The 23495-nt window shown below is 35.8% G+C and overlaps 1 protein-coding gene and 1 long non-coding RNA gene across 3 annotated transcripts; one reads left to right on the top strand and one right to left on the bottom strand.

Moving 5' to 3' along the window:
- Positions 1-236: 236 nt before the first annotated feature.
- On the top strand, positions 237-19402 carry LOC120491981 (uncharacterized). 2 transcript variants are annotated; one of them, XR_005625376.2, is made up of 7 exons: positions 237-388; positions 5835-5897; positions 9106-9156; positions 9306-9358; positions 9473-9534; positions 10774-13636; positions 19207-19402. It is a non-coding gene; the product is annotated as an uncharacterized LOC120491981 (long non-coding RNA). The 2 variants fall into 2 exon arrangements; XR_016146101.1 differs by having other exon boundaries at positions 9473-13636.
- On the bottom strand, positions 304-2615 carry thbd (thrombomodulin). Its single transcript, XM_039690212.2, has one exon. The coding sequence runs from the start codon at positions 2476-2478 to the stop codon at positions 994-996; it is 1485 nt and encodes a 494-aa protein (XP_039546146.2). The 5' UTR covers positions 2479-2615; the 3' UTR covers positions 304-993.
- Positions 19403-23495: the final 4093 nt, after the last annotated feature.

The raw sequence follows: 23495 nt of genomic DNA, 5'->3' as shown, positions 1-23495 counted from the left end.
CTTGCCGCTCAAAGAAAAAAACACTAGCCTTTACTCCGGTTTTAAACGTGGCTATGAAGCCTAACTTGTTCCTTACTGCCCACTAGAGAGCGGTATTAACCAACATCACTAGGAAAACCAGCAGAATCTGTGGGAGGGCAATAACATTGGCCCATACTGGAAATTAAATAACTGAACGTTTAAAAATAGTTTATTAATGCTGCACTGCGCATGTCTTTTCTAATCTATCAGCATATTTGGACAGAGATGTTGACGAAGCAAGAGAGAGCGAAACAGGGTTCTGTAAATGAAAATTGCTACATGTTGTATTAAAATATAATATTTATTATCTTCAAACACCACCATTTAGGAATACTGACATTAATGAGTTATTCAAACTTGTGCAAAGGTAAGTTTTTCTGACACTCTATAATAGGGTAACACGAGGGAAGAACAATGTGCATTTATGTTTAAATTGTAACATGTTTAGATATAATTTTAGCATAATGGCATCAGCCAATGTGCTATTATAGGAAATAAATTAAACATTTGCAGATTTAGTTATTATTACATTTTAAAACTAAAAACAACAACATGCAACTTTTTGCCAATTCTGGGTGGCGCATCTTACCCCATTGGTCTCATCTTTTTACTTCAAAATAAAAAACTAACTTTAACTCGACAAATCTTAAAACATTAATGTGCAAATCCACCATTAACAAACAGACACACTTAAAAAAAACTTTGACATTCAACATACAGTAATAGCAGCACAGATCGCTATTTAGATACAAAATTAGATAAATTAACATCAAAACTCTTTTGACAAAATCTCACAAATGTTGATATTCAGATGAAATTACACAATGTTGTGTCATCTATGGTCAAGGAAGAAAAAAAAGGGGGGGGGGTCTTAATTAGGCTACTCTATAGGCTAGTTCATTTCTAAAATGAAATATATTTACTTTCTATTCTAGGCTACTATTTACATTTCAGTTCGCGTGACGTCCGACTTTAAACGTCTCTTTTTAAATACCGATTTGGGAATGACAGTTCTGTGCTGTTTTTGTCAATGATCACCTGTTGAAAGTCGTAGATTTCATCTTGGCCTTTGTGTACATCATAATTGTGCATTGGACAAAAACGTCTCAATGTGCAGTGAGCGAGGCCGACCAGTAAGAGAATACAAGCTACAATGCAAACCATTATTGCCAAAAGACTGCCCGATGTGATTGACATTGGCTTGTTGGTTGGGGGTTTACTCGTAGATATAGCAACATCAAAAGGTGTTGAGCTGCCTGAACCATCAAAGTCTTCTTTCTCACATGTGCCATCTTTCAAAAGCAAGTATCCTTCCCTGCAGGAACATACATACCCTCCAGGTGTATTATTACACTTATGGTCACAGTAATCACTCGTGCATTCATCAATGTCAACGCACATGGTATCTTCAAGTAGGAAACCATCGGGGCAGTTGCACTGGTCGTTGTTATTGGGGTCACATTCAGCTGGGCACTTTTCTTCTGTACAGTGCATCACACATGTGTGCATGTCATCCTTCGACTGTATGAATCCATCATAGCATGCACATTGATAACTACCTATAGTGTTGGTGCATATGTGCTCGCATGGTGCAGACGCGCATTCGTCTTCATCAACGCTAATGCCACTTTCTTTGTGAAAGCCGGGCTTGCAATCTTCGGGCGACATTGCATACGCAACTTGAATCGCCGGTTCGCATTCCCCGTGCGCACAAGCGTCCTGTATGCTGCATGTGACTCGGTTACTGTCGAGCTTATATCCATGCGGACAGATGCATGTAATGTTAGGAATGCTCCCTTCGCACGCATATTCACATCCACCATTAAAAAACTCACAACTCCAAGGCGCTTGAAGCCAGTCGCCTTCGAAACAAACGTGTTTCGTTCTCAGCGGCTGTAATGTCGCTATTGTGCCTTGAGGAATTTCCTGGAGGAGTTTGTTTGTATTAAATCCAAATGGAATTTCATATACGACTTCTGAACCGTTGCTCAGTGCCTGACAATATTCAAGGATTTCATATTCGCACAAATAACCATCGATTATGTCATCGCAAGGTCTTTCGGCCCATTTCGGAACTTTTTGTGACACTGAAGCACATCGTGGAGAACAAACCGGTCGGTCGCTTTCCCAGTTGATGTAGTGGCTTGCGTTGTCTCCAGTGACCCATTTGTATCCCTTTAACCCATCGTTCGCGTGTGCACACTGATATTTCAGGCCAAGCCAAAAGTTTCCAGAAGTGCCATTTAACAATTTAGCGAGAATATTGGCTGATTTTCTGTAGCGTACGGTCATCAAATGTCCTCCTCTCTCCTGACAGACTCGCTGCGCCGAATCAAAACTCAAACTGGTGGTTTGGATGGCGAAGCATTTTCCTTCCTCACAATGACCGTCACTGATTTTCCCCGCGTGAACTTTCAAAACAACGAGCGCCAGCGCCATTCCTATGATCCCTCTCATCTCTGCGGAACCGTTATCTACCGATATTCACCAAGTTATGTGTGGAGAAGTGTCCGTGCTGATAGAGTCCGAGGTGTGCCGTGCCGTATTTATAATGACATCCATGTCTCCAAAAATGAAAGGAAGTCCGTGTTATCCCCCCCCCCTCTCTCTCTCTCTCTCTCTCTCTCTCTCTCTCTCTCTCTCTCTCTCTCTCTCTCTCAGTCTGCGCGCATGTGTCTACTCTGGATACACGATATTCATCCTGAGGATTTAATTTCCAAATTAGTTGCCGAGAATAGGCTAGATGTCGCCTTTTCGCCTAATGTTTTGGTTAAACTAGTCCACTCATAGTTAGATAGATAGATAGATAGATGATAGATAGATAGATAGATAGATAGATAGATAGATAGATAGATAGATAGATAGATAGATAGATAGATAGATAGATAGATAGATAGATAGATAGATAGATAGATAGATAGATAGATAGTTGGGAACACCTTACAAGACGGTTAATTAGTCAACGGCTGCAGTCCATAATTTTTTGGGGGTTAAAAATGAGCCAAAATAAAATTGAGCAAGGCTATAACCAGCCAGTGTTTAAAACTCTCTGCTTGCCTTGGCTTGATTCAAAACGGTAAGCTTATAAAAGCTTGTTCAGATTTTTTTCGGTGAAAAACAAAATTAAAAACCAAAAAAAAAAAAAAAAACTCATTTTGGTCATCATACTTCTAAAAAGTATAATTTGGGGTTCTGATTGACAGGCATAGGCGTAATTTGCGGGGCTAAATCCGCGTCATCGAACTGACGCTAAAGGTAAAGCCTCAGTTATATGACGCCCTAGGATTGTCATCTAACTGCCGTTTAAAGTCTATGATAAAACGTCGGATATTGACGGATGGTCCCCACCACCAGGGGTGTTTCTATATGTTTTAAAAAACAGCAGGGGCTGAACCCGAAACATCAGGGGCTGGGGTGGGTAATAAGATAACATGATACAGAGAATAGTCTTATATGCAGGGGCAGAATGGTTAAGAAAAAAACAACATTCCTTGTAGGCCACTGTAATCACACCAGCCCTCATTACCACACAGTCACATTTCATTGGTTGAGGTACAGTAGGAGAGTTCGGGGGCATTTACTGAGAAAATTCGGAGTTCTCAGACCTACATGTGTGCTTTTTAAAGTGTTTGAAGGTCATAAAAATTGGATAACAATAACTTTAAAAGCATGTCAGTGGGCAGTAGCATAAATTATTCGTCAAGCAGCAGATAACATGGGAGTGAGGATAAACGTTGTAATGAATGATCCATACTTGGAAATGCAGGGACTTTTCAGCTTATTGTTGACAATACACAATCACATATTCCTAACAGGAATGGCCTTAAATGAGAACTCTTTCAAGGATTATTTTGCATATGTTACATTTCAATCAAATACCAGTGCAATCTTTTTATGTCCAGAGGCAAATGAGCAATTTATTACCATTAAAGATTGGTTTCAGCAACTTGAACCTCAAACACGCTTGGCACCATTTAAAGTACATGCGTGTAATTATCGGATCTATGTATTTCTTCACGTGAAACCAACACAGATTAGATCTCGTTAAACGACAAATTAAACACAATGTACTATTTAATGCGATTGCTGGACATCGGTATGTTATTGTATATAGCTATATCTGATTTATGATTTAGCATTGTATTAGATAGATAGATTAAACGTTAATTAAACATTCAATATGAGGTCATGTTTTATATTTGCATATCTTTGCACATACGGTATCCATGTTAATCAACCTTATTATACAGTAAAAACACAGTCTGAACATGAAAACGCCACCTTTAATAAGAATCTGCTTGTTCTGATTATGATACTGACAGCTGACATGACCAATTGTACAAAAAATAAATAATATGTTTTGTAAGATGTAATTATTAAATTGTGTAATTTGTGTTTTGAGTGTGGGATGTCACAGTAAGGAAAAGGAAAACACCATGAATTCAATACATCACTGTAAAAATGTATTTTCATGAGCTGTTATCACAACTTTTTTAACTTTTGTCAAATCAACTTAGATAGCTGTGGTGCAGATAACATAATATAATATAACATAATATTATCTCCATTGTATTAACTCAATTTTTTATTTAAATGAGCTTAAGCCAACCAGGTAACTCACCTTTTTAAGTTAAACCAACAATATTGTTTTCACATAGCCTATAGATTTAGACTTAGATTTTGGCGACACCAAAGGGTGGAAGCATTAATCAGTGCCATTGAAGTGCATTTTTTTCCATGACTTCAGTAAAACTGGGTGGATAACGGTGCTCTTAACAAAGGGAGTTTATTTATATTTTGATACTACTGAAGGCAGTAGGTGTGCATGATGACTGATAAAACCCTTTTCTTTGGTGTTGGTCAAAGAAAAAACGCACCCCACCCCGACCCACCCTGATGCAGACTTTCTCCTCGTTTCCTTGCACCATCCGTTACACCTCAAACAATCATGTTTAGTTTGCCCCTCCAACAATCCATGAAAGGAAGTCATAGCAAGAAGACTGGGATTGTTTTATTAGTGACAAAGACGGAAAACAGGCGGAGAGTGGGCGAAATGAAGTCGACTTTTGTAAGGATCGATGTCCTGATTGAAGCACGCATGAGAACAGGCCATTCTTAAATACTACACGGCAAAATCCCCAGTGTTAAATTAACACTCAAAAGTGTGAATTATTTAAACTCTGAGCAGAGTGTTAAATGGACACTGAAGCAGTAATTGAGTGATGATTGAACATTATTGAAGACACCCGATGTTAACAAGCAGATTCACTGAGGAGAAAACCGGAATGTTTAAGTCACCATTATGATGATCAGTGTTTGCTTTAGTTGGGCTCTTGACCCTTAATTCATTAACTTTAGATTTTGTTTGGCTGCAGTACATGAGTTAAAACAGCCAGATGAACAAATAGAAAAGGTGATCTGATGGTGATGGTTGTGTTTTAACATAATCATTATTTCACAATCATTTGACCAATATCATTTGATTACGCCCGTTTCACAATACTCTGTTTTTAAAAAATGCTGGGTTGTTTTAACCCAAATTTGGGTAAAATATGGACAAACCCTAATGTTGGTTTAAAAATCTAATTTTAAATTTTTACCCCAACTAAATTTTTTTAATTACATTTTTAACCCAACATTTGGGTTTGTCCATATTTTACCCAAATTTGGGTTCAAACAACCTAGCATTAATTGTTTAAATCAGCATATATATATATATATATTTTTTAAACTACTAACCTTTGTATTTCTCAATTCTGGGATGTTAGCGAGATGTTCCTGTTCTTATTTTGGTGACCTCTTTTTAATGGCAGGAAATTGGAGGGAAACGTCAGAGACAGTGATTCAGTCCGTCACCACTTTTCCATTTTTAATCGGTGAGTTATGCACGGTCAAGCACCACTCATATCATCAAAACGTATACTAATTTAGAAATCGTTCCTAAATGTGTATTAATAAATAATATTAATTCTTAAAAAGGGTGCAGTCAGCTTCCTTAGGTATTGTCAGCTTTCTTTCCAGTCATATCCTCAAGAAGAAAGAAAGGATGTCGTTATTCTTCTTTTTATCTAGTGAAATCTTTTGCACCTAGAAAAAAGCAAAGGGCTCCTTTAGATCCTATGCTTCAATATTTGACGTTTTAGGCGCCATTTAGCGTCACTTACATGACGCGATCCTACGGCGTCATCTAACTGACGCTAAAGGAAAGCGTCTGTTAGAGGACGCGGTTAGGTTTAGGTGTGGGGTGGGGGTAGGGTACACGCGATCCTAGGGCGTCATCTTACTGACGCTAAAGGGCGCCTAAAGCGTCAGATATTAGGCTTGTTTGAGATGAGCAAATTCTGCGCAGAATCGATCACCGGTGATCAGCGCGAGATGCATGCCGGTTAGAAATGTGTCCGAGAACGGTCCGCCTGGCTCTGATGTCATGCCGACGTATGTCAAAAAACTCTCGCGAGCGCAAGGCGGAAGGGTCGGATTCTGCAGTCGCGCGCAGTTGCTCTCCACCGACTGCGCTGATCAAAAGCATGATGGGAAACGACTTGCTGACGACACAGCTTAATGCTCATTGGTTTAAACAACATGATGAAGGTAAATTCCATATTCATTAAGCTAAATTCTCCAAATCAAGGCCATGTTTTTTTTTTTTTTTTTTAATTGAAACTGATATATATTGTGAATCTCTTAAACGGGTTAAAAATAAGAAAGCTATAGTCAGTAACTCAAATATACTAGGCCTACTCTAAAATGTTCAAGTGAAAAATAGCTCTCATTTTATAGATGATGAAGTTTGTAAGTCTGTCTATTTAAGCTAAGCTTATTTTGATATATTTATTTATTTTATTATTAATTTTATTCTGATGTTTATTTATTTGTCGATGTATAGGCCTATTTGTTTCACGAATTGGTGCTTGTAGGTAGGCTATGTTTGTAACTTGCATTCTAATAAAAAAGTAAAATAAATAAAAATAAAAGAACAACAGATGAATTGTTCTCTTTTAAAATGTTTGATTTTAAAACTGATATCATGTTTTATGTGTATACATATATGGGTGAATAAACTCTCTGACAGTGCCATATGGGTTATATTTCATTTTTGTTAAAACAATAAACACGTCTGTATTAAAGAAAGAAAAAAAGATTGATAAACACATATTTAACAAGTACTTTGGGTGTCTTGTTCATTATATTTATTTTTATATAAAAGCAACAGAACTTAAATCACATCCAGTTTATTAGCAACACGTGCACGAGCGTGAATCCCGTTAATCCCGCGATATCCGCCTTTGATCTCACAGGTGTCTGATTCACTGCGAGAACCGAGATCTGTCCGGCTTTATTGCGCTTTTTTCACTCCTCCCCTCACTGCAGCCGCCTACTCTCGACTACATTGCAGGCGAGGCGAGGCGCATCTCAAACAAGCCTATTGAAGCATGTCCAAATGCTTCCCAAGGCGTCGGTTAGGTGACGCCTTGGGGTGAGAATGCGTTGAATAAGAGAATCATTTGATAATGTTATCTTTTGTTGCACGGGGCATCACAGATCAATTCTATTCAATTCTATAAAATGCATTGCGTGACTTTAATCACGACAAGTCACAGTCGATTTATCATTAATAAACAAAATTGTTTGAAGACACTTTGTTCATGCATTGGAAGTGTTAAACCCGATGTAAAACTCGCAAAAGAGGCCTTCATGAACATTTTATGTTTCAATTGTGCTCTCACAAAAGCTGTTAAAAAGTCACGGGTCATATTTTAACCTAAAACCGAAAGAATAATTCATTTATGTGGTGCAATTTTAATTTCCTGAAGCAATACATATAGTAAAAAATATTATTGTAAAGAAAATCTAATGTAGTCATTGAATAATTGCATTTTTAAAAACAATAGGAAGAAGGACAAATGGAAGAAATGTGCGAAAAACTGAACAATTGTAAATGCTTACAAATAAAGGATAATGTTTTAGTTGTTTTTATTTATTGGCAGTTTTGTTTCGATAAAGATGTTGCATAAAATCTTTCCATTCCACAAAATGGAAAAAGGGTTTTAAAAATGTTCTCACACTTAAAAAAAGGGTTCTTTGGGAAACCTAAAAGGGTTCTTCGATTGGGTCTTTCCCTGAGGAACATGGTTTCTACAGCTATTGGAGGAAATACATGCTTTTTTGACATATTTGCACCACAGGAAGGATCATTTTAGTTATAGGCTTTAGGGGGACTAAACTCAGAGTAGGGTCTAATCCAGCACGTTGATTGGCCGAATGCATGCCATACAAAACACCGCCATTTTGAAAATGCCATGTGAACACACAGTTTACATATAATTTATGAAGACCTTTATTTTTAACTCTTTCCCTGCCATGGATGGAATTTTCCGGCTTTCCGTGTTTTCACTGTTATATTGGGGCTCTGCATCTTCTGAAAGAGGGAATCTCCAGATCAAAACAGGCAAAAAAGGAGACGAAACCAGCGATAAAAGCATTTCTTATGCACGTTGAAGTCGTTGGTGGGGGGAAAATGTGATTTTCTCAGCTTTTCGTTCAAAATGTTGCTATAATAAAATATGGTAAATTAAAATAGGGTCTTTCTTCTGATATATTAAATGTTCAGATATTCATACATCAAAATATTCTGAGGGCCATCAAAATTTTGTGAAAATGATTTTTTTTTTAAATGCTGTGGCTGTGGCTGTAATAGTATAGAAAAATGTATATATATAAAGCAATTGTTGTATTTTTCTTTCTTTTTGACTTTGCTTAAATTCACTTTCAAAAACCTTTTCCGTGCAGGACTGTACAACAACTATCCCTTTAAAAACAGCATTTACTAAATCACGCCGCTTCACCAGTTAACGTAACACGTCGTGCTCTTAGCAATGTGCTCTTACATATTTTTGTAAAAAGTCATCCACTCAAAAAGAAAAAAAAAATACGAACCTCCAAAGCTGTAAGTCTTGTCTTCTACCCCGAGACAGCAGATCTCTCCCTGCAGATAAAGCCGTAAAACACATCCTCCCTTTCCTCTCCTCGTGCTTTTGGATTCTGCTGACTTCTGACATGCTTTTATTGCTTTACCGTTCACAGATGACCTGTGAGCTGCCAACATCACTCTTGACGCAAATGCTTATCCTAAAGGTTTGCAACTTTTAAAATACCTTGATGCAGTTTCAGAAGAAATGATGAATTAAGATATAAATAAAGATATATATATATATATAAATGCACATGCAATCAAATATTGAAATGCATTTACTTGCATTGTTATTGTTTTTTTGTTTTTTTAGGATATCCCAGCATTCTTCTCACATCAATCCCATGTGTCAGGTCTTATTTTTCGGTGAGTATACAGTATGGCATGCAGCGTGATAGGGTTATGAAGAGCTGGATGCTTGACATTTTACTTTTTATTGAAATCATGTTAATGTTTATATATCTATTATTTATTTTTCAGGGTGATGAACCAAAACCCTGTCTACTGGTGCAAGAAATGACTCTGATCATTGTTATTGTGAGGTGAGGAGAAAAGCCACATTAATATATTTAGTTTCAATTAGATGCCCAAGTGAGTTGGAAATATAATAAAGAATATTGAAGTATGTTATAAAGGAAAATACTATTTTAGTCTGTCTAAAAAGTTTCACGTTTGATTCAGTGTGTCAGCATGCTATTCTTTGTGAAATTTATTAGGAATTGAATGGACATGTAACACTAATTTTTTGGGGGTCACACTTTAAATTAGGGTCCAATTGGGCTGATGTGAATTAGGGCTGCCAAACAAAATCTAAAGTTAATGATTTAATGGTCAAGAGCCCAACTTAACCAAACACTGATCCCCATAATGGTGACTTCAAATTCAGATTTTCTCATTGTTAACATCAGGTGTCTTCAATAATGCTCAATAATCACTAAATTATTTACTTGATGATCTCATTAACCTTAACACTGCTTCAGCGTTCATTTAACACTCAGCTCAGAGTTTAAGTGGGTCGCTTAAAATACGTGTACACAAATTATGGTTGTTTAACGTTGTGGGACCTGTTGACATAAAAAAGATAATTTATGTAACCTGTTAACATAAAAAAGTTAATTAAAGCCAACGTCATTTTTTTGAGGCAATATACGAGTAACATGCATGCTAAGAAGCAATTAGTTAATAGTGAAAAATGAACCCTGAACTAAAGTGTGGCATTTTTTTTTTTAGTGATGAAATACGACAAGGTTTAGTGAGGTGTAAATCTGCATTAATATAAACTATTAATAATCGTTTCAGTGTTTCGGACTGTGCCCGTGTGCTGGACAGACTGCTTGGCTCCGGGCTTGAAGGCTCTTTTTGTTATGCAATTTTAAAGCTATGAGGTAAAACTATGTGGTAAAAACAAGTGAAGACAGTCAGAGCTGCATAATTCACTCTAAATGCATCGATTGTCAAGTGTCTTGTTGCTCGCTCTGACGTGTGACATGTGTTTATTGCATTAAATGACTGATGGATTGGAAGAATTTGAAATGATGAGAATGAGATAATGCAGAATCTGATGTATGACTCATTTTACCCTGCAGTTTCTCAGACCAGACTTTCGTGATCGTCTCTTGATAGCATGCCATGGTTTAGTAAATAATATGCATCACTTTTTCTTACACATATCTAAATTTAATTTGCATGGTGATGTAATCCCTTAGAAGGGAGTGTAAAGAAGGGTTGATAGAATCATTTCCCTATAAAACATTTGTTTTCTCCATTTCTTCCATATACAGACTTGACTGATCATCTTCTGAAGAAAACAGGACTGTTTCCACATGCAAAAGTTGCCGGCACAATGCTAATGTGTTTTTGAGTTGTTCTGAAGAGGTTTTAATGCATTTCAGAGCTAGAGTAATAGTAAGGCACACACTCTTTGACTATGAAACATGACTGTCTGCTCTCTTCACTGTAAACAGTGAGGCCTCGACTGGGTTAAAGGGAAAACTCGATTATCCCCGGAGTCCAGCGATGTTTTTTTGGAGGACGTCCAGTCTGTGCCTGTTCCACTAGAGCTCTGAAAAAAAACATCCCGGCCCGATCGGCACACCTTGCATGATTCAAGACCAGGCGGTGGTCGTTTAGCATTGGTCATTTTGATATAAGATCTGTATATGCATGAGTGTTTACATTGGCAGGCGTTATGCACAAAATCCTTAAAGGAGGCGTTTCTGTTACTGAAACAAAGCTTATGTGACTTGAAATATATAGAGCATATGGAGTCTATAAATATAACTGTACTGTTATGCTAATTCCAATGTGTTTTACAGATTTACGAGAAATAACCGTTTGTTCAGAAATGGTCTTTTTGTGTTCAACATGAGGGTGAGTAAATGCCTGAAATGTTCATTTGATTCCTGAAACATCCTGTGTGTTTGGCAAGAGCTCCCCAGCTGTGATCATATCATGCATGAGGACATCAGAACTATCTCAGTGGATGAAAACAAGCTATCTGAAATAAAGAGGAAAGCATGAAGACTAATGGTTCCCTCCAGATTGTATAATGTTGCTTTTAAGTTTATGAGTGAAATAAGGTCTGTGCTAAACATAACTTGAGGAAATTTGAAGATTTTGTTCTGCAATGTAAACTGCACACATGCACTTTCTATCTAGTTACTTATTAGAAACTACGATTTAAATGGGTGGTAAAATGCCATTTTCATAAGATGTCCCCAGAGTGTGTGAAGTTTAATCACAAAAAATAAATTTCATCAAGATATTTTCATAAAGCATGTTGAAGTTGTCACTTTTTTGAGGGTTTGCAAAAACGCACTGTTTTGTGCCTGGCCCTTTAAATGCAAATGAGCTGCTGCAGAGGGCGGGGTTTCAAGTTGTGTTTACTATACAGACCTTACTCTAAAAAATGCTGGGTTGTTTTAACCCAATTTTGGGTCAAATATGGACAAACCCAGCCATTTTTTAAATGACATTTTTAACCACTTTGACTTATAGACAAATATTGACCAACCCAGCATTTGGGTTTGTCCATATCTGACCCAAAATTGGGTTGAAATTGGGTTTTTTAGAGCGATTCGAGAGAGAAGCAACAAAAACATTCCAGATTCTAAATGTATTTAATTCAAAAGAGTTCCTCCTGCAACACTCTAAAAATGCTGGGTTGTTTTAACCCAACTTTTGGTCAAATATTGACAAACCAAAACGTTGGGTTAAAAATGTAATTCAAAAATTTAACCCGATGACTGGGTTTGTCCATATTTGACCCAAAGTTGGGTTAAAACAAACAACCCAGCATTTTTACATAATAATTAAGATTTGAATAATTAAGTTTTTTTTTTCCTCGCCAGGGCTGCATTTATTTGATCAAAAAATGCAGAGAAAACACTAATATTGTGAAATATTTATTATAATTTTAAAGATACTTTTCCTATAGTAGACTATAATTTATTCCTGTGATCAAATCTGTATTTTCAGCATCATTACTCCAGTCTTCAGAGTCACATGATCCTTCAGAAATCACTCTAACATGAGTCATTATTCAGTCGAAATAACTGCACACATGTTTTCATCAAAGACAGACTTTTAATGACCAATTGCTCGTGAGATTTTTGAGGACATAAAGCTCATTTTATTAGGCATTATTAAACTGGAAATGCATCAGACAACTAATACCAAGACATCAAGCAATTCCCTTTCCAACATGTTTCGCAAACAGACTGCGGTGAAAGTGATGCTGTGATTTCTTTTCAGCAGAACAGCTGAACGTGTGTGTGTGTGTGTGGAGTGAGTAACTGTCTGTCTGTCCTGTTTCTGTCCTCGTGTGATGTCATCGCTGACGTGCTTCTTGTGACTAAAACACACAGAGCTGGGATCATCATCAAACATGTGGACCTTTAATAGTTTCAATAGTCTGTGCGTAGATTATAACTCATAACCGGTGTCTGCTTAGAAACGTCCCGCCTTTTCTACAGAATAATTCTACTAAAGATATTTGTTCTGCACTACAGTGTGTCACGGAAAGTGTTATTTTACTATTAGTTATATACTTTTTGGGGAGGGGATTTCATTTTTAAAATTTTAGCACTTTCTTTTTGGATTTAGTTTTTTTCTTTTTCTTAAATAAATCTGTTATTTCAGTTAATTTATTCATCATTTACATTTATTTTGTTGAAGATTTTAAGTTTAAGTTTATCAGAGGTCTTGTTTGGGTCCATCGTAATCTATTATTACCCGTCATTTTGTTTATTTTTTCATATTTTAATGATAACAACACTGGTCGCAGATCATATTAAACCAGAAACATTCCTTTCTATTTCAATGTTTCAATCATGCGCACAACTTTTCATCATTAAAAGATGGCATGAAGTTTTTTTTTTTATCAATTTGAAAATTCATATTTCTTTTGCATTTTTATCTGCAGAAATGTTTTAGGTTCTTAAACATTTACATGCAATGCACCATGTTTGTAAACAGGTATGTGAAGCCCTGTGAAGCTGCACTGAAATTCTCATGAGGATCTTGAGCCGTTTGGACCCCATTGAAGTCCATTATATGGAGAAAATCCTGGAATGTTTCCATCAAAATCCTTAATTTCTTTTCGACTGAAGAAAGAAAGACATGGACATCTTGGGTGACATGGGGGTGAGTAAATTATCAGTAAAAGTTTTGTTAAAAATGAACTAATTCTTTAATAGCAGTGTAACAATATATTTCAATGCAAAAATATGTATCAATATGTATAGTGACAATATATATGATTCACCCAAAATGAAAATTACAGCGTGAGGAAGAAAAATTCACGTTTTCAGAGTTTTAGTGTCAGTACTACATTAAACTATTATGTATAGTGTATAATAATGCAGCGCAGTCTCATCCCAAGAGGATATTTGTGTGTCCCGATAACGCCATTGTGGCATACATTATTTTAAATCTATTCAGGGAAAGAGTGCAAGCATATTCATCTAAAATAATTCTGTATTTTCATCTTCAGAATCATGAATGGTTTTATTCTGGTGTCTTTGTCTGTGCATTGGGTTTCCAAAGTCCAAGCATATTCATTTACACACACAATGTAATATCAAATTTAGTATTTCATGTTGTTAACCTTTTACCAAATGTCTTGAAGTATCAAGTGATATATCGAATCAAGACTTCTTCATGATCCATTGGTAAACACTTTCAACTTGCATTGCACTGCACATTGATCTGTATATGTGTGTTTGACTTTACCAGTTTAACCTTTAAATGGTCTTCGTTTCCTGTTTACACTTCTGGGCTTCGGGGTCTATGCGACCCCAACAATCGATTGAGTAATTGTACAAAAAATATACATTTTTATTAATACAAATAATATACCTTTTTTGTTTGTTTACTTCTCATCTATTCATTAATACTGTGTTTTTGGAGATATAAAGCACTTTTGTATCCACATACCACACAATTCCTCAACTACACCATTAGCTTGCATATGAAATATATATATATTTTTTTTATGATACATTGCATTTATGCTCTAGAACTAGGCCTTCATTTCTGTGTAAAAATTTTCAGATTAATGCCAGATTTTTTTTTAATTTTTTTTTTTTTTTGACATGAAGAAAATATATTAAGTTTTTTCACATTTCCCATTCATTTCAACACTGAAAAAAATGTGGAGTAGGATTTACTTGAAAAAAGTTAGGCAACTTTTTCCACTCAGAAAATACTAGTAAATTTACAAAGATTTGCCAAGTAAAAACCTAAACATATTTATCAGTAGCTTTAATTAGAAATCTTAAGTTAAAATTTACTTGGCATATGGAATTAAGTAAACTTTACTTTAGTTAAGTGAAAGTAACAAAGAATATAAGTAACTTGGCTAGTAAAAGGTTGATTAATATCGATTTAGTTAATATCCTTTGCATTACATTTCACTCAAACAATTTTATTGAATTATACCAGTCATTTATAGTATGTGTTTTACTTAGCCTATCTAAGTAATTTATACTTCATCATGTCAGATGTTAAACATGATGTGAATGAATGCAAAGACCTCAATACTTGGTAGACAATACACAATGGCGGTAACATTTGATGGGTCGTTTTTGTGTTTGAATGTGTCATGTTGAGCAGAAAATTTCCTCAAAATGGCACAAAATGGCAAGTTACTAATCCTGACAACAAAAGCAATGATAAAACAGTGTAAATACAGCTGGAAACCAGTGAAAATGAACCTCATTAATTATTCAAGGACCAGTGCATGATGGGAACCCCAGTATCAGAACTTTATTTTATTGAGTTCATATTTATGCTTTCATTTCTACTCGCTTGAACTAAGTACTGATATGGAATTTACTTTACTAACTTTTTCTTGTAAATTACATTGGGTTTTTTTCAGTAGTATTTACCTTACCAAAAAATCATTTTTTTTCAGTGAATGCGGGGTCATATTGAGCCCGACGACCAGAAGTGTAAACGTTTTTTTTTTTACCTTCGGTTGTTACCCTATCTCACGACCAATTCGTACGAATTCGTACGAGTGATTAAAAAGTGGCTAATTCGTACTAATTCGTACGACCTCACTCGTACGAATTCATACGATTTGTCCAAACCCACGTGACGGTTATGTTTAGGGGCGGGGTCAGGGGTAGGTCATTCGTACGAATTCATACGAATTGGCCAATTCGTAAAATATGTACGATTTAGCAAAATCGTACTAATTTGTACGAGTGAGGTCGTATGAATTGTTACGAATTAGCCACCTCGTAAAATTCGTACGAATTCCCGTGAGATCGGGTTGGAACAACCGAATCAAGCCCAGTTTTTTGTGTGTATAGATAAATAATGTATGAAAAGTCACAAAATCTTATTCCACTGAGATGAAGGGAACCTTTTTTTTATTATTAAGTAAAAGTCGATATTAAGTAAAAGTCGACCCCATGACCCAATTGAGGGCTAACAGGAACACAAGCCAAACACAATGCTTTCCCCTACAGACACATTTGCTCGGCTGCGTATGTACAATAGCTCTATACATTCGAATACAGGCAGTTTTCCTGTTTCTTGTTTGCCACTCGTGTTGCCATGCGCCGTATAAAGCCGAAGCGTATTTTTAGTCAGCTGTTCTCGAAACACCCCTGGATGACCTTACAGGCACGTCCATAACTTTAAAAGCACTTGGAAAGTGACAATAGATTTCCTTGATTCTTTAGTTGTAGTACTCGGGGTTTAGGAAATGACTCCTTCCCGGAGGAATCTCACTTCATCGAATCTATTAATGAGTTAAGCAGTTTGTTGGTTATAAATAATTGTACAGCATCTGCGAGCTCCGTCAGTCCAAGCTATTGTTTTTAATGATGTGTCCTCGGCATCGAAAACCGTGTCATTTCTCAAAAGTGCTGTAAAGTTCACGAACACCTTCAAGCTGGTGAAAGGTTGTTGATGTGAGCTAACACAAAAAACACTGATGTTCTTCAGGGATTTTACACTTCTCAGGGGTTTATATGATCTTTTTAGTAGAACTGCAACTTCAAGATTGTTGAATATTGAAAGTCTAAACAAAATGCACCCATTTTATTTTTGTAATGTGATATTTCTGAGTGAAATTAAATATGTTGTTTTATCCGTCAGGTATGACATTGGATGGAAAAGTGTTTCTGCAAGACAAATCTGCAAATGAATCTGTGGAAAGTGGAAAGCAATAAAAGAAAAACTTGAACATGAAAAATAGATGTTGTTGTTTTAATTTCAATTCAATTCAATTCAATTTTATAGCACACTTAAAACAACCAAGGTTGACCAAGGTGCTTCACAAGATAGATACACCACAATGCAATACTCACACGATAAATAATAAAGCACTAAAATATTCTATAAATGAGTAATAATATTTGCATAAAAGATTTAATCTGAAATAAAGGTTAAAAACTTCAGAACTAATTAATCCAATAAAATAAAAAGACTTTAAAATTGCTCTGAATTTGAAAAAGTAGCTTATAAAACTTTGTAATTTGGAGATCCAATGCTGTAAAGACTTTAACATTTACTAATGAAAGACACTTTTCATCATCTGATCAATTCCTGATGAGTAAAATCTTTTTTTGTTAATGCTACAAATTAAGTTCAACTCAATTTAGTTTGTTCACTCTAATAATGCTGCAAATTTGGGTAAAATATGGACAAACCCAGCCATTGGGTTACATTTTTGAATTACATTTTTAACCCAATATTTGGGTTTGTCCATATTTTACCCAAAGTTGGGTTAAAACAACCCAGCATTTTTAGAGTGTAGACTTAATTTAATTTAATTGTAAACTCAATCTGTTGTGTTAACCCAAAAGCCCAGAGTGCATTAAAGGGTTTAATTTGTATTTGTTTACAACAAATTAAATATTTCTTCACAGTTTAAACATCCAATAGGCTAAACCTCAGCATCAGGAATGTAATATTTCAAATTTCAATGTCAATATATTCTCAAAATGCATTTCTAAACCAGACTTCATGGGTTTTGTGACATGTCCAAGAGCAACACACAGGGGAGGAACATCCCATAGCCGTGCCATCTCCGTTTCTGGACAAAAAGCTGGCATTTCCTCGATGAGACTGTTTCCTCACTCAATCCATCTCCCGGCTGACACACACAAGGTCCTTTTCAGAGTTTGAAGGTTGACTTTAGTAATTGAGGATAGGAGCCGGCTTCACTCAATGCGTGCCAATCAGAATCCATGCATATTTCATGCATTAAAAGCGGCAGATGACAAAACCGCAGAACGCATGCATTGGTGTTGAGGAAAAGGCTATTGCAACTTCTGCCTCATGCAAACTTTAAGTATGACCAATATGACACAATGTCATTTCTGATAACACCAGTTACTCATGATATATTCATTATGACGATGATCTGTGCGCATTTGTGAAAGTGGACCATCTGCTCTGAAGCAAGAGGGATTTGCCAAAGAATATGAAGAGTTTATTGAGGAAACCATGTGTTTGTCTTTCTCTGGAAATGGAGATTTGTCCAGGATTTTGGTGGATTTGTTGTTCTTTTCCTGTAGCTCATCTGGTGATGGCAATGCCAAATCATGGTTTTGATTCCCAGTGAGCACAAACTGGTTCAATTTATACCCTGACTGGCATCTCTTTGAATAATAAAATATTGACCAGATGTATTATTGTAAATGAGGAAGAATAAGCAAAAATGTTATTCAACGCCAATGGAGACATTAGGAATTTTAGGATCATTGCACATCTCAAAATACAAATGTTTTATAGTTTTTAATGTTTTTGAAATAAATATATGCTCATCACCATTTATGCTTAATTTATTTGATCAAAGTACACTGTAAAAAATGTTGTTGGTTAAACTTAAAAAAATAAGTATTTAAGTTCATTGAAATGGACAAGAATGAGTTAATACAATAAAGGAGATTAATTTAATCATCAGAAACTCAAAATTTTATGTTATCTGAACTACATAAATTATCTAAGTTGATTTGACAAAAGAAAAAAAAATGTTGTGATTACAAATCATGAAAATATTTTTTTTAGAAACATTAATATTGTGAAATACTGTTACTATTTAAAATAACTGTTATAGTAATTTATCCCGTCGAATAAATCCAACGCATTCTCACCCCAAGGCGTCACCTTTGACCATGCTTCAATATTTGACGTTTTAGGCGCCCTTTAGCGTCACTTACATGACATGACGCGATCCTACGGCGTCATCTAACTGACGCTAAAGGAAGTCAGTTAGAGGACACGGTTAGGTTTAGGTGTGGGGTGGGGGTAGGGTACACGCGATCCTAGGGCGTCATCTAACTGACGCTAAAGGGCGCCTAAAGCGTCAGATATTGAAGCATGTCCAAATGCTTCCCAAGGCGTCAGTTAGGTGACGCCTTGGGGGTGAGAATGGGCTGATAAATCAAAGCTGAGTTTCCAGCATCAATACCCCAGTCTTCAGTGTCACGTGATCTTTCAGAAATCACTCTAATATGCTGTTTGATACGAAACATTTCTGATTATTATCAATGTTGAAACAGTCATATGTTTTTGTTGTTTATTTTCAGGATTCTTTGATGAATGGAAAGTTCAAAAGAACAGCTTTTATTTGAAACACAATCTTTTGCAACATTATAAATGTCTTTTACTCTCAATTTTGATCAATTTAATTGGTCATTGCTGAATGAAAGCATTAATGTTTTTCTTTTTTTTTTTTTTTGTATTTGATACAGATGTTTACTCAACGATTAGGCTACTTTAAAGAAGAAGGATTCTGGCAGAAGCTCCATGTAAATGTTATGGGAAAGAGCCAAGTTCGAGGATTATGTGGCGATAGCTGAAATGATCGGAATGTGAATGTGATTCATGGCTCAGTTCTTCCACTAGATACGCTGTGTAGTTTGGCCAAACATTCAGGTTTCAAGCAAAAACGAGAGAATCATTTTTCAATCAAGTAGTGAGGGACTATAATCATTTCATTTCATAATAAAGAATTAAACTACACTGTCAGTATTATTTCAATCATTTTTGTTGATTTATTACAAACTTGATCCAGCTGTCATGCCACACACTGACACGTGCTAGCTACTCGGTATGAATTGCGTGCCAGAGTAATTTCCGCCCATCGTTTCCAATCAGTCAAGACCCACCGGACACTCACTCACTCCATCCCGACACAGAGTTCAGACACCAGTGCTTTTCACTCAAGATGAGTTCAGTCACATCTTGTTCTCGCTTTGAGTGTTCAGACGTAAACAGAATGTGTTTGCTGAGAAGAGTCACGGAGATGCCAGACAGACTGTTATTCTTCTCTGACAGCAGATATATTTGCATTTTACTTACAAAAAGACTAGTGGCACTGGCAACTATGGTCGCAAGTTCCGTCGTTTTCCAATAGAGTTCAATGGAAATTGCGACCATAGTTGGCTAACGATGCTTTCGGGAAACGCACAGGCTAGTCTCCACCATGAAGAAATTAATTCATATTTCATTGCCCTTTTGTTTTGGTATTAAATGCTGTAGGCCTATTGAAATTATGCATCACTAATGAATGAGTGTAGCGTGATTTCGTAAAATGTGGGGACGTCGTCGTCGTCGTCATCATCATCATCATCATATTATTATTATTATTCGAATTCTCTTTGTTTTTGTGGTAACCTGGCAGCCAAGTGTGATCTCCACCCAAACACTGCATCGCCAACACGGACTCTCTCAGATGTGAGTCGTTGCTGTGATAGCATACGTAAATGGCGTATTACATAAGGACACGGACAGCGGTCATCCTCTGACACTCGTGCTTCATCAGTTTATGTCCCAACCCTGGGGAATACACACTGATTTAACCGTGTTTCCTTTTGTTTTCACATCCCACAGTCTTCCTCGCTGATGCACACTGCTGTTTCTGAGCTGTGATTGAGAACAGATGTTTTGGCCTCTCGTGGCAAGACACAGAGATTCCTGTGCGCCCCAGAAATCCCTCACTGTTGCACAACCTGGCAACCTTTATTACGTAAATATACATGTATAATGTCACACCACATGAGATGAACATCTAACTTTAGTTCCATATTTGCATTGCATTTTTTTCCATTATTGCTTCTGTTTTTGATGATTAGTAGCAGTAAAATAATCTTTCCAAAACCATCAGATTAAAGCCAGTGTTGACTATAAATCTTCTAGGCTCCTCAAAACAACACATAATTGCTATAAAATATTTGAATGAGTGATATTTGGCACTTTTTTTGTGCTGGCGTCTTTATACTTTTTTTTTTTTTTCAAGGGGAAAATGTTGGGAAATTTTGTTCAACAGTGATCTTAACTAAATCCAAAACCTCAAAAAACAAATGTTTTTGTTGCTTGAAATAAAATGTGGAAACACATACACTGTATTTCAGCTGGTTGTCAAAGCAGGATTTCTTATTTTTATTTTGTTACCTTAATGTACTAATACCAGACTTCAAAACAAATGTCAAAAGCACAACAAAATTACTAACTTAAAACTTAACTTAAAATAAACAAAATAATATCTCAAAACACTTTTTATTATTTAATTAAATCTCATGGATGTTGATTGTATATTAAATATAATTGCATTACTCAGTAAAGATTTATAAAGTGATGTTTTTAATCAAATCCACCCACAGGACTGTGAACAATACTCTACTGTCCAACAAGCTATGAAAATGTCCTGCCAAAAATTTGCATGAATTTTAAGACTTGGGCCTCATATAAAATGCTGGCAACAGCAATGCTAACACTTTATTTCGATAGTCAACATTAGACAATCTACAGTAACTTTGTGTCAACTAACTGTTAGTAAACTGTTTGGTTGTGGGTTATAGGGTTTCTAGAATACATTGACATGTACTTGCAAAGTTAGGTTATGACTGCAGGCAAAAGTGCTCAAATCTGATTTTTGAAGGTCTGAGAGAGACTGAAGCCTGGCGAACAGAGCTGACGTCCCCTCAAAAGACATGTAGTGTGCAGGAAACAATAAAATACACTATTAGTTTTGGAGCCGTCTGCACCATTGTTTCACATTTCTGTAACAGATTGTTAATCGTTACGAATATATTGAGCTAATCTGTCCGAAAGAGAAAAACAAAACAGGTGAACATAAGGAGATAAGATAAGTCTGAGGAAACTGATTTTGCACTGAGGTGGTTTGAGAAAAACATGAAAAACGTGTTGTGTGAGGAATAAAAGAATTGGATGTCAGGCCAGAATCAATCCATCCTTTGCAAGTTTATAGATGTTCAACACTCATAATAGCTGTCAGTGGTCAAATAAATGTCAATAATATTATAAAATCCTCATACTGTGCTTTATTTACTGTAAAAAATTTCTTGTCAAATTAACAGTGACTTACTGGCAACAATTATCCAGTACTTGCTGTATTTCATTCAACAGTAAAATTACTGTAACACTAACTACAGTACTGTTAAGCATACTGTAAAATCAAATAACATCATTTTACTGTAATTTCTTACCATATTAAAGTACAGTATTATACTGTTAATTTTTAATAATACTGTATTGTATTATACAGTTATGAAAAGTGATGTTTTCCTCACTTACCAACACAGGTTTCTCATCACATGCATTCATTTTTAATTAGGCCTAATTCAATTTTTCATCAAGTATAGCTTGAAAAAAAACTTTATCATAAGAAAAATTTAAATAACCCATTAAACATGAAAGTATTCTGCAAACATTCTAGGCATTTCTCCTCATAGAACCTTTTTTGGCATGAAACATTCTTTAAAAACCTAGAATTCTATTTAGAACTCCATTTTTCTAAGAGTGAGTTTTAGCAGCAGATGCATGATATCCACAAACTTTTTCACGTGGCTTTATTGCACAACAAGCTGATGAGTGTGTCGAGCCTTTGATTACTTCTGCATTGTGTTTCCTCAGATAGAAAACGAGCACAAGCTGTTTAATAGTGCAGAAAGTAAAAAAAAAAGTTCTCTTTTGTAGACATAAACTAGAAGATCACATCTATGTGAAACTCTTTCAAAAGCAAAGAACTAATAGTCCTACTTAAAAACGAATAAAATCTTATGGCCGACAATTGGAAACACTCGCGACCAAATGAACCGCGGGCCTCTTACACCATACCAGTGTGACCTTTGATTATTATCGGCCATGAACATCCTGGGATCTCTGTTATTAAGTTAAATTAAATCGACGAGTGTTTTTACGAACTGCAGTTCCACCCGATAATTAAAAAACCTCAGTTTATTGGTTTAATGGGCGAAACTAGGTCATCAATTATCCTGTTATACACCCACATATCGTTTACTGGATCATTGCAAATATTAAGTTCCTTTTATCATCCTTATTTTATTCGACTATTCTTGTCCCAAACTCTTTGAATGGTCAAGTAATGCATGCAAACATGATCAGTTAATGATTCCTGAATTAATAATGGCACCAAAAATTAGTTTGTTGAGGAAAAACTCGAAAGCCTTTTTATTTGAAATATGACGGTTCTCTGCTTGATGTTTAAGAGTAGCCTACTTTGCCAATGAGTCCGTCTGAATTTTAATGGTCTAAGAGTTTAAAAACATCTCGGTTTGGAAATTAAACACTTAATCTGTTTGTAAAGTATATTATTCAAATGCATATTCAACTGTTATTATAATTTATCCCCTGATTGGTGCTAAACTGACCTGTTGGCTTCTTGCTCGGTGTCATTTATATTAAGCAAAGCTATTGAGTTACATGAATTCTGTTTGTTTGAAAGATAAATGACGTAAGAAATGGGTTTAACACATAATATGATGCTCTTCTTTTGCCATCTAGAGGTCATCTGCATAATCAACAAAAGAGCTGCAAGGCTGGTTCCACAACTTTAACACACGCCTTTCGTAACTGCTAAAAAAGTCCCAGTTTCTGTATATCTGGATGCAAAAGGGGTTTCGTGTTTTTTGTCTTTTGATCTTATTCTCATGTAAAGGTTGCAGGACATCCCATGGATCTGGTATATTTCATATACACTTATAGCCTATATATGTGT

The sequence above is a fragment of the Pimephales promelas genome, chromosome 13 (genome assembly GCF_988280905.1).
Source record: "Pimephales promelas chromosome 13, fPimPro1.hap1.1, whole genome shotgun sequence".
NCBI lineage: Eukaryota > Metazoa > Chordata > Actinopteri > Cypriniformes > Leuciscidae > Pimephales > Pimephales promelas.
The sequence above is the reverse complement of the archived record's forward strand: the minus strand, read 5'-3'. Positions and strand labels throughout refer to the sequence as shown.